Raw genomic sequence first — 21328 nt, forward strand, 5'->3', positions numbered from 1 at the left:
ATGTCTGACTTATCCACAGTACATGCTTGGCTTCAATAAATATTTATGAAACAAGTAAATGATTGAAAAGCAGGCAGATGGAAGAGAGTCGGTGGTGACTAGAGTCACCCAAGAAGACTCCGGGATGGGCTTTGAAGGATAAATGCTAGCAAATCAATCAGAACCTGATGAAGTTAATTCTTTTTATTTTTTCTTTACCCCTTCTTTACCATCTTCAAAAGCTAAACAAGGGCTGGGGTTGTGGTTTAGTGGCAGAGTGCTTGCCTGGCATGTGAGGCACTGGGTTCAATCCTCAGCACCACATAAAAATAAATAATATAAAGGTATTGTGCAATACACACACACACACACACACACACACACAAATAATTTGAAAGTTATTGCTAAATGCTTATTCAATTGAATAGCTTTATTTTTAAACAATTTCCAGTGCTGTGTATCATTTCTGATTAGATGTAAGAGTCAGCTCAGCAGCCTTCACTGAGGTTGTTTTTGGTTTTGTTTGTTTGTTTTTTGATTTTATGGTTCTGGGGATGGAACCCAGGGGCTCTTGCATGCTGTGCAATCACTTTACCACTGAGCTACACTTCTGCCCTTGAGGGTTTCCTTAGTTCAGTCACAAGGCCAGCAGCATCCCAGACAGTGACCGCTCTATGTTCTGGAGTAGGTGAAGCAGAGCTCAAGTCACCCACACCAGTGTCCATGTAAAGAAATGAATGCACTTGAAGCAAGCTCCTTTGCCATGGCTAGACCTCAGGCCTAACCTTAGAAAAACATCATAATGTGAAATTTTGCCCAGTTTTGTAACTTAAATGCTGTGATGTTGCCCTAAGACAGTTTTTGGCTTCTATTATAGTTTAGATGTGAGATGTCCCACAAAAGCTCATGTGTGAGCCAATGCAAGAACGTTTGGAAGTGAAAGGATGAGATTATGAGAGCTATAACCTAATCAGTAGATTCATCCACTGATTTATATGGATTAACTATGTGTTAACTGTAGGCAAGTAGTGTGTACCTGGAGGAGGTGGGTCACTGGAGTGTGCCTTTGGGGTTAATATTTTGACCCCAGTGAGTGAAGCAGTTTCTCTGCTCCTTGGAGTTACGTCCTCAGCTGGTCTTCTACCACACGCTTCTGCCATATGCTCTGCCTCACCTGGAGCCCAAAGCAATGGAGCTGGCCATCTATGGACCCAGATCTCTGAAACTATGAGCCAAATAAAATTTTCCTCTTTTAAAATTGTTCTTGTCAAGTCTTTTGGTCACAGCAATGAAAAAGATGACTGAAACAGCTTCCATACTATTTTTTTTTAAATATTTATTTTTTAGTTATAGGTGGACACGATATTTTATTTTTATGCAGTGCTGAGGATCAAACCCAGTGCCTCATGCATGCTAGGTGAGCACTGTACCTCTGAAACACAACCCCAGCCCTATTCTTTAATTTCTGGTAATATTTATACAAGGATTTGCAAAGAAATGCAAGGTTTTGGTGTTCTCTCCATTAGATATTTCATAGGCTAAATTGTGTCCACACAAATTTCAGATTTATAAACCTTAACCTTAGAATATCATTGTATTTGAAGGCAAGGTCTTTAAAGAGTTAATGAAGTTTAAAAGATATTTTAAGGACCTAGGTCCTCATCCTATCTTATAATCTGTCCTTTTAAGAATAAGTTTGTACATAAACATGTGCATGAAGAAGGAAGAGACCATCTGAGGATACGGCAAGGAAGCCATCTGCCAGCCAAGTAAGGAACCTTAAAAGAAATCAAACCTGCCAACACCTTGATTTTGGACTTCCAGCCCCTACAACAATGAGAAAACAAATTTCTGTTGTTTAAGCCACTCAGTCTGGTATTTTGTTTGTTATGGTTGCTCTGGGAAACTAGCAAATTATCCCTACTCATGAAATTTTAAATTTCAGGAACTAGGGGAGTAACTCAGTGGTAGATCACTTACCTAACATGAAAAAGGTCCTGGACTTAATCCCCAGCACTGTAAGAAAACAAACAGGCCAGTCCCTTATTTATAGTAGTTGAACATACAATTTTTCAACTTTTACAACCATGTGAAGTGGACCTATAGGTCCACTTCATTCTGTTGTTCACTTTCAGTACTACAGTCAGTAAATTACACTTTATAAAACAGGCTTTGGGTTAGATGAATTTACCAACCATAGGCCAATGTAATTGTTCTGAGCACATTTAGGATTAACTAGATATATGATGTAGGATCTGTAGGTAAGGAATATAAAATGCATTTTTAACATATGATATTTTCAAGTTACGTTGGCTATATCAGGGTGCAAACCTATTGTAAGTTAAGGGGCATCTGAAATTGCACCCCATTCCCATCTCATGATTCCCAACACCAGGTGGAATACCAAAGAAGTGTGTTCAATTGGAATGAGATGTGTGGAGAAAACTTAAAAATCAAAGATCCTTTTTCTATTCAATTTTTTAACAACAGTGAAGAAGAAAACAGGGTAGTTGTTTGGGAAATAATGGGTTGACGGATCTTTTGATGGTAGGACAGCAAGTTCATGAGCTCAGCTTGGTCTGAGTTTGTCAGACCAAGACTGAGATTGAGAAGCCTTTGGTTTTTATGTATTACATCCTGATGAAATTTCCAAGTTCCAGGAAAAATTTGGTAAATAAGCAAAGGATAATATGCTATCCAAATATGTCCAATATATTTATAAAAATACCTCAATTCTTAGATCATAGAATTTTTTAAAATTTTTGTCCCCCTGGAGATCAAGCCAGGGCCTCTTGCAGGCTAGGCAAGGACTTCTGCTGCTGAGGAACACTCCCAGCTCAAAAAGCTAACCTCTTACTATGTAAAACACAATTTACAAATTTGCAAGAAAGAGACCACTGTCGCAATAATAAGTAAATAAATAATATAAAAAATTAATTCACAAAATAATAAATTTAAATCTTACTACTTTTTAAAAATCCAATCATAATTATTGGTAATTTGGGACATGCTTAGCATTGTAGCCAACACCAAGTACATGATATTGAGCAAAAATGGCCCTGATTACAAAGTACATGTATAAAGACATGAATTAGAGTGAACATACTTTATATGCAAAGATATGAAAAATTGTGCTCTATATGTGTAATAAGAAATTGTAATGCATTCCTCTGTCATGTATTTAAAAAAATAAAATCAATTTTAAAAAATGGCCTTGATATGAAAGAGTTCACAGTATAACATTAAATCCAATTCACAAAGAAATTTAAATTAATTGTGCTATTAATGTTAATTGTGCTACTTATAATAGAGGAAAGTAGAGACCACTTTAATGTTCAACAGTTGGTGATAGGTTAAATAAATTGATGCAGACACTAAATTTTTTTTTAAAAAAAATTAATAACATTGGAAAATTCTCACAACACAATATTAGTAAGAGAACAACGCAACACAAAACTGGAGACAGCAACAGAATGAAATTGATGTGTGGATATGCGTAAATTCTACATTTTCTAGAGTAAAAGTGTTATTCTAATAAATAAGAAAAAGTTTCTAAAATAAACAATATAAACGCTTTTGACAAAGATACCATCTTATATTTTAATTACCAAGTAAATTGTCTAAATATACTCGTTTTATTTTTTAAATTGACAAAAATCGTCTATATGTATGATGTATAACATGAATTTGTGAAATTGTATAAGTACGCTCTTTTGAAAGATCACAATTTGGGTACATTTTGGAGCAGTGGGGCTAAGAAAATCCTCCTGATGCTAGAAGTGACACAACAATTCTCTTAATTGAGCAATGAAATGCCACTGTCTTGTTTAAATTGATTTTAAGAGAAAGTCAAAACTTGTCTTGACATTCACTTCTGCCTTTATAAGATAAACAGAGTTATTACCACCACCCCCCCCCAAAAAAAAAGTTTAAAACCACAAAGAGGTCTGGGATGTCGCTCAATTGTTGCTCCTATATTTTATCTCTTGTACCAAATAAAATTAAAAACAAAAACAAAAACAGCACGGTACTGAGTTTCACTGGAGGCCTTATATTTCCTCCCTCTTGCCCTGACTTGCTGAGGTCCACAGCTGACCCACCGCCGCAGGTGGCGGACTTCTGCGCCAAGCCCCGAAACACCGCTTCCCGCCCAGGGGAGGCACTTGGGCCCTGCGGCCGGGATTTCAGAAACCTGTTCGTACCATCCCTTTTGGGCGGAACGATCTTATTTAGTAAATATTTATTTCGTTCCCTGAACACTCAGAACTAATCACTGCCACTTCTCTTTAATAATAAATGGTGAACTTCAAATGCGACAGAAATGAACCGACTAATCAGTGCTCGCCGGGAGGTGCAAAACTGTCTGAAACCCACCGATGGACTTGAAAGACGGAGCATTTCCTGTTCCAGCTCTCGGTGGCCCAGAATAAACTTGAACCAAATGGGAAGATGCGGATGCGGCCGCCCCCCGCGCGAGGGCCACAGGAGCCCGGGACCCATCTGCCCGCGCGCGGCCCGGCCGTCCGCCCCTTCCCCTGGCGCCCCGGGGACCCTCAAAGCCCGCGGCTCTGCCTGCTATGCAATCTGGGCTGCTTCTCCTTTGGGCTTTGAATGCTTCCTTTTAAACTCGCTGTTCAGTTGCAAACCAATTAGCCCTTTCCGTTTGCCTGGGCGATGAGTGGAAAGCGGAGAGCGCGGCCCGTGCGCCCCTCGCCAGCTCAGAGCCAACGCGCGGGTTCCTCACGGTGGGGCTGGGGCAGCCATACCTCGCCTTGGTGAGCAGGGGTCAGCACGCGGGGTGGCCTTTATGCCAGCGTCCCTGCCCTTTGGTCTTCAAAGGTTTTTTTTAATTGAATAGGTAAGATAAGGGTCGCCCCTTCGATGGTTTCATTAGGAAACGTACACCACAAATATAAAGACCACCCCATATATTTTTCCATCATGGTGCGTGTATTGCTGTCCCCACTTTCGTCACTGCTGGTTATGGGAATGATATAGGGTCTTCAGATATGTTGTATGATTTTCGTCCCAGACGCAGGGATGAAGACACTAAAACTGTGCGGAGATATTTTTATTTAAAGTTGTTTATCCAAAATGTAATTTGAATTTCATATTCAAATGAAATCACGAGTGTTTGAGACGAGCTTACAATAATTTTCTGATAAACCGTATTTTAGCTTTAAATGAGAACTTTATCATAATCTCCAAATTATTCAATCTTTCGTATGATGCAGACCCAAACAGATCTAGATGAAATTTCTTTTCAAATTTAACACATTTCTGTTATATTTGTAAATGTGAAATAATTAGGGATTGACACCAAAATGGCTTTGCCTCATTCCTCTAGAGTTCTACAAATGTACTTTTAATTCTATCCATTTCAAAATCCCTAGTAGGAACCGGGAAAAGACTGGAAGCTCTTGTTCTGTCCACAACCAGTCACTGAAAACAATACCGTGGAGTGTTCAGTGCTGGACTTGGAGTGCCCCTCTGTGGAAGAAGCTGGGCACTACAATTTTTCTTTCTTAAGGTGACTTGGTTGAGGCTGTTCTCTAGGAAAAGTAACATTTTGTTTCTCATGCTCTCCCCACCATAAAATCAGATGTTACTTTTCCGTTGACACTTAAGAATTGAACCTCTCTTTTTTTCTTATATTAACACTTGAACATTTATTGAAAATAATGAATGAAGCCTTTTGTCTTCCTCTCTTCCCAAAACTCTCCAACTGAGGGTAAAACATTGCAAAACCCACAGCTGTGCTCCTCCCCACGGTGGCATCTTGGGAGCAGATAAAAAGAAGTGGCAAGGAGCAACATGTGTATTGTTTCATGTGCCAGCTTTCCACAATTGGTAGTGGCTGCTACAGAGGCTACTGAGAACTGAGTTTGGACTCAGAAGGAAAAGAGAGGTATAATGCAGAAACTGGATTGATTACTCTGCTTCCAAGAAGCTGAAACCTGTCTTATTGATCTGTAATGGCAATGGTCATTGGCTTATTGTCTCTGAGTCTATTTGACTTATTTTAGTCTTTGTTTTAATCTTAAACTTTTACAAAAGCATTCATCATATCCCCTTTAACACTACCAAACAATAAATCCCATTTTTGTTTATGAGATACTTGGTAGCAAAAAGTTCTCTCTCCATAATTATCACTAAAGTCTCTCTCCTGATTTTCCAGATGCTAGTCCAATCCATCCTTTCTCTACTATTTTGTTCCTCAATTTTAATTTGATCTGTGTGCCATTATGTGCTGTGTGCCACAATGATGCAGCTTATAAGCAGGAACTGGCCGAGAGTGTTATTACAACAACATAAACTGGAACTATCCTGGGAAAATAAGGACATATGGCTATCCTACCTAGAAATCCTAAAGTTCAAGGGAGAAGGTCACTGTTCCTTCATAGTACATGATGAACCACAAGGTTATCATGCACCTGCTACAGATCCCCATGAAATCACCACAGACTATGTTCCTCAGAAACAGTGTATAGTGTGCTGCCTGATCATTTTCTCTCATTTGCTTGACAAGGTATTTCTAACTACAATCTCAGAGTCTTTGCAAGCTTCAAACTAACTCCTGAAGGAATATTAAATATTTGACACAAAAGGTTGCTTACTAGTAGATCCTCAGATGTTTCATACAGAGATGACATTAAGTACCCCAGATGTCCAGAACAGTAATGCTTCCACTTAACTCAACTGATATGTTCCTAAAAAATATATCAAGTGAATCACATTTTAATTTACTGCAAAACTGACTGAATAGTGAAACTGGCTCATAGTGAACCTCCTATAATTGTTGAACTCCTTTTAAAATGCAAAGAAATTTTTACATGCAAGATTTACTCTTGTAAATCTAGACTTCTATAGGCTTGGTTTTCTTACAGCAGAGAAAGTGTGGCATAGAACTTTGGTTTTCATTAGAGGTGATAAAACTGAAGTCAGATGTTCAACTTATCTCAAATAGGAAATGTTTTCATTTGGTTACTTTTTACCACAAGGAACCAAACCCTGACTGGTCTTACAGAATGAAAGTAATACATTGGCTCATGAAAATGAAGCTCAGACATCAAGCAAGTGTTGATCCAGAGGCCCCAATAGTGTCACCAAAGTGCTTCTTTCCATTTCCTTCATTATCTTCCCAGTATTAGCTTCATCCTGAAGGTACATTAATGAAGCCACCAATTCAATCGTGGGTACTCAAAGGACATAATTCAGTGTTCTCTGAGAAGGAGAAACATTTGAAAACACTGAGTCATCTGAAAAGATATTTTTCTTTTTTTTTTTTTTTAGCTTTATTTTTTTTTTTTTTTGCAGAACTCATTTTATTTTTTTATTTTTTTTTTATTGGTCGTTCATAACATTACATAGTTCTTAATACATCATATTACACGGTTTGATTCAAGTGGATTATGAACTCCCGCATTTAAGTCCACAGTGGAGGAACTTAACCTCCTTTTTGTTTTGATGCAAATGTTTAGTATGCCAGTAGGGGGAGCTGTGGTGAGTACCAACATGTATTCCTGGCCTTACACATCACACCAAACACTGTGCTAAGAGAAACTTGGCAAACATGTGATCTGGCCTCTTCAGTGTCTAGGGAATTCTACCCAGAGAGGGGAGAACATAAATTTCACGTTATGAGAACTAAATAGATATTTTAAAGGTGAATGGGTATCAAGGTTCTGCACACTCAAATATATTATTTATCAAGAAACAACTGCAAATCAGTGTCTTACCCAGAATTTCCCACACTCCAGACCAACTAGACCCCTGTGAAGTGGGGTGCAGCATAGTTTTCGAGAGCAAGCACACTTTGTTCTGATACTCACAGCTGATACCCACAGCTTCTTCTTGGCTCAACATGGTGTTTTCTGAAATGAAAAACATAGAGCATGATGTCAATGTATTGTAGAAAATATAACTAGTATATTAAACTTATGATTTCACCAAGATTATTATTTGGATTGAAATTATAGTTTCTCTATCAGCAACATTCTATCTTATATAATCTTTTTAACTTTAAATGTAGGTTCAGAAATAGCCATGAACCTTACACAGAATCAACCTTACACATCGAAAGACATTTTAACATGCTGCCGTATTCACAAAGCTTTGTATGCTCTGGATATTTCAAGGTTTAAGAGAAAAATTTTATAAAGCTTTAAAGACTATTAGTCTCATTAATGTTAGATCATTGATTTTTTTTTAACTTTTTAAAGAGACGGAGCTCATTGGCTTTCAGTCAGCAATGTTCTCACTCCTCTATTTGTTTTGCAAGGAACTTCAAGTTTCTTCTGTATATAATCTTCAATCTGCCAAATTGTATGCATGACTTGTGTTGGTGTTAAGAGATAATTGCTCATTTGAACATTCTAAATCGAGCCTTCCATGGCAAGTTTACATTCCTCATTCGAGATAAAGTGAATGAGGAGATCAGGAAACTGGAGCTATAGGGAACACTGCTTGATCATGGTGAGTAAGATACATTTCATTGTCCAAATTACCTTGTGTAAACTCATCTAAAGAACTAGTTGTAAATGTATTTTTTAAAATTCTCCAAAAAAGGGTTTCAAATTTCTTCTTCCAGCAGTTTAGAAAGATTAATTCTTGTGAAAGACCCCTACCCCCCACACACACATACACAGAAAGTCTCAAATAAACTATCTTTTATTGCATTTCTAAATTTGTAAGGATAAAAGAAATTTTCAGCATACTCCCTCCAAAATTAAAATTTAAAAATGCAAGATAGTGAGCAATAATAAAAAGGAGAAAATGGGTTGACCTAAAGACAAAAGCCAATACCAGATCTGTATAGCTGAATTAAATCTTGGACTAGAAGCAAGTTCATGTACTGAATCTGAAAGTCCCACATTAAGCTGAGTTTTCAAAAAGACACTAAATTATTCTAGGGCAGTAGTTCTCCTGTTTCCTAGCAAAAGCAAAAATAAAAATTTCCTGGGGAAAACCTTTCCTAATGTATTCCCCCAAAATTCCCATAGATCCAAAGGAGGGCTCCGGTTGTGGCTCAGCAGTAGAGCACTTGCCTAGCACATGTGAGGCACTGGGTTCAATCCCCAGCACCACATAAAAATAAACAAAGGTACTGTGTCAATTTACAAAAAAAAAAGAAAAGAAAAGAAAGAAATATGACCTCAAAACTAAAAACAGCAAATACACATGAAGAGAAGGAACTATTATTGCAAGTCATTACTAATTACAAACAGACGGAATTCATATTTGAAATTGTCAGACACAGATTACAAAATTGCTTCCTGTAAACTGCAAATAATTAAAGATGTATATTTCTGAATCCTATAGATTTTTAAACAATTAAAAATGATTAATTATTAAGAAAGTGTCAAAAATATCTTGCAGATTTGAATAATATAAACAAAATAACGTTTAGAAATAAAAATATAATTGTTGAAAGATAATTTAACAGATGGCTTAAATTTCAGATTAGATGTAGATAAAGAGGAAATTAATGAACTGGAAGATATATCTGAAAGACATCTACAGGATCCAGTATAAAGAAAAAAAGGAGGGCTGTAGTTGTAGCTCAGTGGTAGAGTGTTTGCCTAGCATGTGTGAGGCACTGGGTTCAATTCTCAGCACCGCATATAAATAAATAACAATAAAGGTCCATTGATAACTATATATATATAGTTTTATATATATATATATATATATAGTTTTATATATATATATATAGTTTTATATATATATATAGTTTTATATATATATATATATATATAGAGAGAGAGAGAGAGAGAGAGATAGATATAGATAGATAGATAGATAGATAGATAGATAGATAGATAAAGGAGGCATATATTAAGATAGACAGCAAGAAAGAGAGATTAAAAGATAAAGGCTTTAAGATACAACCAATCAGAGTACTAGAGAAGAAATAGAGATAATGGAGAAGCTGAAATATTTGTGAAGAAAATGACAAATAATTGTTCAGAATTAAAACAAGAATTAACAAGAAGTTAATGTATAACAAGCAATATAAATAGAAATCCATGAAGATGTACAATGTAGCGAAATGGTAGACCACAAAAAAAATTAAAATTAACCTGAAAGAAAGGGAATTATGGTTAGACTCTCAATAGTAACAATAGAAAATAAAAGAGGAATAACAACTCTAAAGTCTTGAGAAAATTTGCAGATTTAAAATTATGCATTCAGCAAAACCATCTTTTCAGAAATAAAATGAAAATGTCTCCATAGACACTATCAGTTGAACAAAAAACTAGAGAGTTTGTTACTAACAGATCTTCAGCAAGGAAACTTCTAAAAGAGGTGCTTCCATAAGAAGGAAAGTTGTTGCAAAAAGAAAGTCTGAAATGCAAAAAGAATCAATTGATAATGATGTGAATGATTTTTTTCATCATATGTATGAAAAAAAGAGAACAAAAATGACGAGGAGGAAAAGTGAAAAAAGGGAAGGAGGAGAAAAAAGGGAAGGAGGAGTTTAAAAGGTAAAGATCAAGCTTTTTAATCAAAAGTGGGTAAAATCCTAAGATTCTTATATTTTTCAGGAGAGTATTTAAATACTCTCACTTTAAACTTTAATATATCTGATAAAATGTCAACCTTGATTACTAAAAGAAAAGAGCATACTATTTTAACCAGTGCAGGGGTAACATATGATTAAGATAAAGATTTAACCAAGGGGGAAAAAAAATGAGTTAATTTTGAAAAGGCAAGAGGAACAAAGAAGCAAGAGCAAAAGACAGGCTGCACAGGGTGGTGCACTCTTGTAACCCTGGGGACTCAGAAGGCTGAGGCAGGAGGATGACAAGTTCAAAGACAGCATCAGCAACTTAGGGAAACCATAGGCAACTTAGCAAGACCCTGTCTCAAAATATATGTTTTTAAAAAAGGGATGGGAATGTGGCTCAGTGGTTGAACACCCCTGGATTCAATTCTGGTAGCAAAAAAAAGAAAGTGAAAGACATGGGACAAATTTTATTTTGGTAGGTTCAAGTCCAAATATATTAATAATCACAACAAATATAAGTGAGTCAAACACCAATTTTTAAAATATAGTTTTCAAAATATAGCTATACTGTTTATAATAGTCACACCTAAAATATAAAGATGTGGAAAGATTCAAAATAGGAACATAAAATAAGAATTACCAGATGAATACCAAAATAATGCACAGAACATATTATTATTATTACTATTATTATTAGATAAAATAGATTGTAAAATAAAGAACATTGTTGGGAATAGAAACAGGCACTACATAATCATCAAAGTTTTCAATTCTCTGTGATTCTAACAATTTTAAACATGGGTACACAAAATTAAATTGCCTCAAAATAATGTACGACATCTCAGCACATTTCCAATAATTATTGAGAGTTTGAAAGACAGCAAATTAACACAGAGAAGTAATATTTAAACAACATATAAGATTGTTATAATTAACATATTTAATTATGCACCCAATAACTAGAGAACTTACATTTTTCTCAAACTCAAAGCAATGTTTCCAAAGATCAACTACTTACTTAGCAATAAAGCACATCTTAACATGTCTCAAAGAATCAGTATCATGCAGACAATATTCTCTAGCAATAATACCATACAAAATTTAAAAAACAATTACAAATTAAATGGAAGACTTCATTCAAACCATACATTCAAGAAATCCTATGAATCCAAATCAGAATAAGTACAAAGGAAAGTACATCAGAGTAAAACAGTGGTAAACCAAAGACAAGGAGCACATTTTAAAAGCACCTAGAAAGAAAAAAAGACATTATCTTCAGAGGAGCAACAGTAAGACAAACAACCATCTCCTTAACAGAAACCATGAAAGTCAAAAAACTATGTGCTAAGAGAAAATAACAATAGCATGGCATTTTATATTCACTAAAAATATCCTTCAAGGATAAAAGCAAAATGTAGTTTTGGACATACAAAAATTAACTGAATTCTTCACCAGCAGACACGCATTAAGGAAAATGCTAACAGGTAGTCTTCAGACAGAAGGCACATGATCCCAGATGGAAGCACAAAGGTGCAAGAAGGAATTAATAATAATAAAGAGGATAAAATGTGGTAAATATTAGTGAATATTTACTATGTAACACAATAAAATTGCCTTATGGGAAAATAATTGATAGATATAGATAATTACAATAATAGCACAAAAGTCAGAGAAAAGTAAGTAAAGTTGGAATGTTCTGAATATTACAATCATTGCAACATGTGCAGTTTTATTTACTAGTGTTGTACACATAGTGGACAAGTTCTCATGTAGAATATCTAGTCCATCTATATATTTAGAAATGCTTGATTCATTTAAAAGTAGAAAGAGTAGAATAAAACTTTTATAAACAGCTTTTAAAACCTGATGAGAAACACTGTGTTTGGAATTGTTAAACCACCTCTGAACTGTATACCATCTGTACTTGTTCATTGGGTTGAGGAAGATTGGTGGAAAGAAATTGCAAAAGATGTTCTGTTGGCATGTGCTAAAAAAATCTCAGCTTATCTATTGTCCTGTTCTTTAGAAATATATATATATCTTCATTGTGTTATCTGAGAAGGCCTAAAAGAAACAACATCCTAGAAGCAATGAACACCCCTAGCACCTAGATCTTGATCTTTAATATCAACTTCCAATAAAATAAAAAGAACTCAGAAGGACTTCTCAGAGAAATGACTAACTGGGACAAGGACAGCAAATATACAAGAGGAACCTGGAGCAACTTGTAATGCCAGAAAGAAAGAGTTCAAATGCACACACAAGTGCGTGCACACACACTGATGGGAATATTTCAAAAGGACATAGGAATCAACTGAAAGAGCTCCCAATGGCCAAAGCTAGAACAATTTATACAACAAAATAAATGAAGTAGTACTGGGTTGTAGCCCAAAATATTAAATGTTGAATATCTGTAAGCCCATACTGATATAAATAAACCAATGAATAAATGAACACAAGCAAAAAGAAACAAATGTCCAATACAAAGGAATTTCAAATAAATTACATAGGTACTCCATCCTAAAGGAAGAGGAGCAAAGTCTATGTATAAGAAACTTTCTTTCAAAGAATACAGTAGAGAAAGTAAGGAAAGGAAGTGAGAGAAGAATATTTTTATGAAACTTGATAAACACTCTTTCAACCAGGAGAGCAAGGTCAACTTCAACAGTCATAAAACATATTGATAGTACTTGATATTATATGATGACAGTGGCCCTTTCTGTCTATGATCTTCCCAAAACCTTTTAACAGCAGCCTAATCATTTAAAAAAAAAACACAGTAAGTTACAATAGAGGGGCATCCTACACCATACCTGACTGGTATGCCTTAAAATTGCTGAAGTCATTAAAAACAGGGACTATCAAGAAGAATAAAGGAACATGACAACTGTGATGAGGTATCCTGGATGAGATCCTGAAACAGAAAAATTACATTAGACAAAAACTAAGTATACTTTCAGAACCTATGAAATTCAGTAATAACATATCAATATTGATCATTAATTATACCAATGTAACACTAATGTATGATGCTAACAACAGGGGAATCAAGGGGCAGAAGCTGGGTATATAGGAACTCTGTACCATCTGCTCAGTTTTTCTGAAACCAAAATGCATTCTAAAAATAAAGATTAGTTTTTAAAAGGCAAGATAAATGTAAACTAACTGAACAAATGAGAAAAATGAAAAGCTATCCAATTATATCAGTAATCTCATTAAATGTAAAGAGATGAATGCTTCCAAATTTTTAAAATATTTTTTATTGTAGTTGGACACAATACCTTTATTTTATTTATTTATTTTTACGTGGTGCTGAGGATCAAACCCAGGGCCTGATACGTGCTAGGCAAGCGCTCTACTGCTGAGCCACAACCCCAACCCCAAATACTTCCAATTTAAAAACAAATATTATCAGTCTGAATTTTCAAACACACATATGTGTTATTTATGAAAGACAACTTTAATAAAAGATACAAAATGATTGAAAGTGAAAGAATGGGGAAACATGTCAAGTTAATACTAACCAAAAGAAAGCTGTGTATCTTTTTCCATGTTTTTACTTTCAATCATTCTGTCTTCAGATAAAAGAGTGATATGTTCAGAATATACTTCATCAGATAAAATAGAGCTTAAAACAAGAAACATTATTGAAGATAAAAGGAACACTCTGCCATAAGGTAAAGGACAATCACCAGAAAGATATGATCAATTAAAATCTATTATTACCTAATAATGAAGCCTCAGGATTTTTTAAAGCAAAAATTGACAGAATTAAGATGAGAAAAAAAGCTACAATCAGTAAGAGTTATTTAAACACTTGTCTTGGTATTGAAAGAACAGAAAGACAAAAGCAAAAAGTCAGTAAAGATCTATACTATTTTATGTTCTTGATGAACAAACTGAATTTAGTAACCATGGATTTAACCATGGATTTAGTAACTGCCCCCACAAATGCAGAATACAAATTGTACCCAGGCTATCTATTCTTCCTTAAAGCAAGTCTTAGCAAATTTTAAAATGGTAAATCAAATATGTTCTCTCTGACCACAGAGGGATATAACTAGAAATAAATAACAAAAATGATTAGTTGGAGATTAGCTATATACTTAGAAACTAAACAGCACAGATTTAAATAACCCATGGATCAAACAACAATAGATACTGGTAATTTAAAAATATTTTCAACTAAAAAATAAATGCAATATAACATTTCAAAACATATAGGTTGCATACAAAACCAGACTTATACAAGAAATTTATATATTTAAATACTTAAATTAGAAAAGAGATTGAAAAATCAATTATCTAAGCATTCATTCTCAAGGAGCTAGGTAAAGAAAAGCAAAATAATGCAAAGAAAATTGAAAAAACAAAATAATAAACATAAAAACGAACATGAATATAGCAGAAAACAGACATGCAATATAGAAGATAGAACACAAGTTATAATATCCAGGAATGAAAGAGAAAATATCACTACAAATACCATTTATATCTTAAAATTAATTTAAAGGATGCAATGAATAACTTAGCCCAATAAATTTGATAATTTAGATGATATGGACAAATTCCTTGGAAAACTTAACTTACTAAAAGTGTCACAAGAACAAATAAAAAATATTTCACATAGGAAGGCTTTCACTACATGTATCAGTATACACAGGAATATTTAATTTGCTAGTTTCTTCTTTCATGAGCTTTAAATTTTGTATCCACAAGAAACTTGCCTATTTCACCTAGTTTGCCAAATATATGTGCCTAAAGTTGTATGTGATGTTCAATTTATTATCCTTTTAATGTCTTTAGGGCTGGTAGTAATAGCCCCTATTTTATACCTGACATTGACCATTCACATCTTCTCTTTTTTTTCCCCTCACTCTAGCTAGATGTTTATCAATATTAAGGATATCCTCAAATAACCTGATTTTGATTTCAATGATTTTTTCTCTATTGCTTTTGTTTCCTATTTTACTGATTTCTTGACTTTAGTTTTTCCCTTTGCTCTGCTTACTTTATGCCTAATTTGCTCTTCTTTTTCCAACATCCTAAGGTAGAAATTGATAAAGTACTTCTACAAAAAAATTTACAATTAATAATCGTACTTATGATAAAAGGTTGAACATTATCCATTTAAGACCAAGAACAAGACAAGGATGTCCACTCTCATTGCTGCTATTCTGTATCATAAAGGAGATCATGGGATGAAGTAAGAAACAAAAAAGGCATACATATTGGAAATAAAGAAATCTCTCAGTTTTTAGAAGCCACCATTTTCTATATAGAAAAATCCTAAAAAAATCTACTAAAGAGAATGAATCAGATATAACTTTTCTATATTCAATATAAATACACAATCAGTGTACAACCACATCATGTACAACCACAAGAAGGAAGTTATACCCCGTGAATGTATAATAAGTCAAAATACATTCTACAGTCATATGTAACTGAAAAGAACAAATAAAAACTTTAAAAAAGAAAAAAATCTAAAGGGGGAGGTAGTGTGGGGAACAACTGAACGGCAAATAAAATATAACATTTCAAAACATGTAGATTTCAAAACATGTAGAAATCATGATTTTTGCAAGTTTGCAGGATAAAGATCACTATTAAAAAGGTAAGTTGTGAGTCTACATATTAGCAGTGAAGAATTGAAAATTGAAATATAAAAGCAGAATTATTTATAATACCATCAAAAACACAAGACATTTAGGGGTAAGTCTAACAAATAGAGCAAAAGCTGTACACTGAAAAGTGTAAAACGTTGTTAAGAAAAATGAAAGAATTAAATAAACATACTGAGGTCAACTGGTAGCATGCGCAATACTATTCCAGATATCAATTTCTTGCCAAATAGACCTACATAGCCAGCACATTCCTGAGCAAGTTTCTAACAGGTTTATATGTAGAAATAGACAATCCAATTCCAAAATGCATATGGAAATAAAAAGACCTAGCATAGCATATTTCCCCACCAGGCACCCACAGAGTCCCTAAAACCAAGTTTCTCACTATCCTTAGGATTTAATATTTTCTCTCCTAACTATTTGCTCTGTAATAATTGCTAAATATATTGTATCTTGAATAATAATACATTATTTAAACCACAATCATGTTTCATGATGAGCAAAGATTGACATAAATATCCTCAATTAAAATAACTTTCCCTTCTTCATTGGCTGGTTGGGAAGAACAAAATTCACATATCAATGTGTGAATTAATCTTTTTTTCCTGGAATATAAAAGTGTGAATCTGTGCTTCTGCCCTTGCAAGCCATAGAATAGTGTATTCTTTTCCATATTTTCGCAGCAGCTTCTGTCACTAACATCTGTTGCTCTTGGTATATTTATGTGAAGATTTATGCCAGTTATTGTGAGCGCTATCAAAAAGGGAGGTAGGCAGACCATGTGAACCAAAGCCTTAAAATATGAATAGAAGGACTTTATTTTAAAAGCAGCACCTATGCCATAATCCCTCAAACACATGCCTTTGGTTTGAGCTTTACCTATCTTTGTGGACGTGTCTGTCAAATAATTAATGATCCTTCTGATCATTTTGCCTCCGCCACCCCCCTGCTTGACCCAGTCATTTCCTCAGACTTTCTGTGTGTGGCAAGTCTCTAAACCTCCTAGAAATTCAGGGTGGATCTCTGCTGCGCCAATTTGATTAGCTCATTTTTCAAAGTTTCTGGGTCGATGCGGACCACCACAAAGCCAGCTTGGCCAAGGGATGGAAATCAATAAGGAGGGAGTCCACAGGAGCGACAGGGGTCGGGTTCAGAAACCTTGCCACACAGTGCGCCGGCTTTGTTGAGCATCATGGCATGGGCCCATGTTCTGTAAACTTTTCATCTGCACACAAATTGCATTTCACAGCGATACTAAAAGGGTGGGTTACTTGTGCTGCATGTGGGAGGTATGGGCACAAATCCTGTTATCAGATAATGGGATTACCATGCATGCCTCCTGAGCACACTTTCAAAGTTTATTCGTAATCTTCATGTACAGCTATCATGGGCCAGCCATTTATGATACAACAAATAAAATTGCTGCCAAATCATGTTTAAAGCCATTATTATTGTTCTCATTACTTCCATCATCACGTCTGAGTTGAACTCCAACAATTACCACATTAAAGTGAATACTATTTTTTTCCTCCCACATCCACACTGCCACACCCCTACCTGCCCCAAGTAAAACCAACTTGTTTCTTACTATATGTTCTGAAGCTCACAGAAAATTATAGGCCTCAAGAGAATTAAGGGGAAAAAATCAGTAAGGAAAAAAGAAAAGACCAGGTATTTTAGCAACACTGATAAGATGTCTTTTATGGACTTTATAACCTAAAAGCTACTATAAGTACTCGTTTAACATCTATGTTGTCATTAGCTTTGATTTAATCCTCTATTTAGTTTTAGGTTATGAGCAGCACAGGTACAGCTTGAATCCTGCATCCCAGTTTCAAAAATTCCATGTCTCTTTCATTTCTTGGGGCTAGGGAGACCTCATACTGTGCATCCTGTGCTCTGGCTTCACCACTCCAGCTGGGGAAATTAATCTGCATGATTAATTAGACGATGATCCTCAGGGATGAGGTGACTGTTGATCCAAGTTTCTGAACTGACAATCAGAAAACCCAGCTCCAGACATTCACTATCAAAGATTTTTTCCTCAAAATGTGAATTTATTTATTTATTTTGAAATTATTCAAGGGATGCAAACAAAACCTTTTTAGATACACATTTAATGAATCATTTTGACTACAAATTATGTGAAGAGAAACACAAAACATGTACAGATTAAATATATAATTCAGTAATGATACATATCTATTCAACTATATGCACAATATATAAACATCTGAAATCAAAAGTATCCTAAAATATGTAGGTTGAATGATTACCTCCTATGCAAGATGAGTCTGATGAGAAATTGTGAAATGCACCAAGTTTTATTTGGTACCAACACCATAACTCCCTATTTTGTATCAAATGGGATCCTTGAACTAGACAGAGCCTCTTTAGATACCATCAGTCCTTCCAGATGGGATCCTGCATACTCCAGATTAATTGCACTTCTCTATCCATCCTGAATATCATATACCATTCCCCCAGGATTTTTCATTTCATGACTGTATTAAGGGAATTTTTTTGGGGGGGGGATACTGGGGATTTAACTCAGGGGCACTGGACCACTGAACCACATCCCCAGCCCTGTTTTGTATTTTTAATTAGAGACAGGGTCTAACTGAGTTGCTTAGCACCTCACCCTTTCTGAGGCTGGCTTTGAACTAGCAATTCTCCTGTCTCAGCCTCCCAAGCCACTGAGATTACAGGAGTGAGCCACCACACCCAGCCATGCCTGCATTATAATAAGAGAATTCCATTCAATACCCACTGAAGGTGTCACACTATTGTAATCATCAGTGTAGTTGTGGACTGGAATATATTTGCCTAGGGTCCTTCTGGACCCTAGGCAAAAATTCTAGGAACTCACCCCTGTCCTAACAACCCTTCTGAATTTGATAGGGCAATAGATTCCTGTATTACACAAGATTTCACTTTTCACCATTTTAATTACCTGCAGTCAACTGTGATCCAAAAATATTAAGTGAAAAATACCAGAAATAAACAATCCACAAGTTTTTAATTGTGCACCTTTCTGCGAAGCATGATGAAATCTTACACTGTCCCACCAGAGATGTGAATCGTCCCTTTGTCCAGCATATGTGCACTGCGGTCACTAACCACCCAGGAGTCTCTTGGTAACCAGCTCAGTTATCAGATGGGCTGCTGTGGTACCACAGAGGTAGTGTTTGAGAAAACCTCACATAGTGGCCCAATTGCTCCATCACAATGCCCGCCTGCTGCATCTCACATTCTCCTCGCTCACCTCATCACCCGGGCATGGTGTCAGCCCCCATCACCACAGGAAGGTATGTGCAGTAAAACAGTTTATTCTGACAGAGACCACATTTGCTTAAGCTTTATTATAGTACGTTGTTATGATTCTTCCATTGTAATATTGTTATTGTTAATCTCTCACTACACCTAATTTATAAAATAATTATACATGTACATGGGAGAAAGCATAATACATACAGGGTTCAGTAATATTCACAGCTCCAGACATTCACTGTGGGTCTTGGAACCTATTACCCCATGGATAAGGGAGGACTGCTGTAATCATTTTCTGGCTTTACTTTATAGTTCTACCAACCCAAATATGAATCCTCAACCTATGTAATTTAGTTTTGACTACTTTTGAATAGTCATTCATATAATTTTTACCTTATTTAAATGGAATACATCTAAATATGTGTTTTTTGCATCTAGCTTCTTTTATTCAAATTATTACATAAAATTCATCTATGCCCATATGGTGGTTGTTGTTCCTTCACTTTTTTCTTGCTGTATAGTATTTCATTTTATGAATATATCATAATTTATTTATTTCTTCCATTATTAATGAGTATTTAGTTTGTTTCTAATTTGGAGCTATTTTAATTCATACTGCTATAAACACTCTTATACATGTTTTCCTGATAAACATAGTCACACATTTCTATAGGATATTGTCTTAGGAAAGGTATTTTTTAGTAACAGAATATACACATCTACAACCTTACAAGTTAATGATGGTCTTCTGAAATGATAGCATCAATTCACCACCTCATCCCCTCCCAGCAGTATGTGAAACTTTCCATTGTTCCACATCTCAGTCAACTTTTGATGATCACAATTTTAAGTTTACCCAGTCTAATCAGTATGTAATTGTACCTCTCGGTAGTTTCAATTTGCATGATTTTAATTACTAATGAGTCTAAATGCCTTTACATATGTTTATTGTCCATTCAGATATTCTGTCTTGTGTTTTGTCCAATTCTTTTCCATTTTCCATGAGGGTGTCTTTCTTATTTTCCCCTATTGAATTGTGGAAAGTATTTTTATATTTGGAATATGGCCCTTTCCCTATTAGATGTGTTTCAAGTGTGTTCTCCCTCTCTGTGATTTTCTTTTTCTTCTCTTGCTGTGACTTACTGTGTCTTCTGACACATGTAGTAAATTTTAACTATCTTTTTTTCCATGTGCCTTATTTTAAAATATCTTTTGCTAAATATATTCTCCTAGATTCTCTTTAAAAAGCTTATTGTTTTGCATTTGACATTGAGTTCTACTTTCCACCTAAAATTAACTTTTGTCGTGATGTACAATATGGATCCAGTTTCTTTTTTTTTCCCCTTTTCTGCATCCTTCTTCTCTTCCTTCCCTTCGCCTCCTCTGCCTCATCTTTCATTTATGGTTCATTTGTCTTTGTACCTTTTATTTAAAAGATAGTCCTTTTCCTAATACTCTGCATTGCCTCCCTTGTAATAATAATCAATTCATAAGCATATGTATGAATGCTTCAACTCTATTATCTTCATTTCTCCATCCTTGAACCAAAACAATGTTTTATAATTATTAATGCTTTTAAGCCTTAGAATCAAATAGAGCAAGTCTCCCCACATTGGTCTTCTTGATTTAAAGTATCTTGGCTATTTTCAGCCCTGTGCTTTTCCATATAAATTTAGCATTAGCTTGTCAAGTTTTACATTCACACACAGAAAAATGGTGTTGCTACTTTTCACTAGGATTACAGGTGAAACTTCATAGTAGTTTAAAGAGAATTAACATTTTTTAAATATTGGGTCATCAAATCCACAAACATTTAATTTGCCTTTATTTTCCTTCAAGTTTTACAGTTTTCTTCACAAAGATTCTCAAAACAATTTAAGATCTAAACCTAAATGCTATTTTCTAAATATTGATTGTGGATATATAGCAATGCAATTAATTT

The 21328-nt window shown here is 34.9% G+C and overlaps 1 protein-coding gene across 1 annotated transcript in view; it reads right to left on the reverse strand.

The window, feature by feature from the left end:
* Positions 1-5053: 5053 nt before the first annotated feature.
* Positions 5054-21328, reverse strand: part of LOC113178714 (uncharacterized) — an 82074-nt gene continuing 65799 nt past the window's right edge. The window contains exons 4-6 of the mRNA XM_077795509.1: positions 13303-13403; positions 7719-7853; positions 5054-7203 (exon numbers count right to left, since the gene is read on the reverse strand). Coding sequence (XP_077651635.1) covers positions 13335-13403 — 69 coding nt within the window. The 3' untranslated portion in view covers positions 5054-7203; positions 7719-7853; positions 13303-13334. The remainder of the gene's footprint in view (positions 7204-7718; positions 7854-13302; positions 13404-21328) is intronic.

Source organism: Urocitellus parryii, chromosome 2 (genome assembly GCF_045843805.1).
Source record: "Urocitellus parryii isolate mUroPar1 chromosome 2, mUroPar1.hap1, whole genome shotgun sequence".
Lineage (NCBI taxonomy): Eukaryota > Metazoa > Chordata > Mammalia > Rodentia > Sciuridae > Urocitellus > Urocitellus parryii.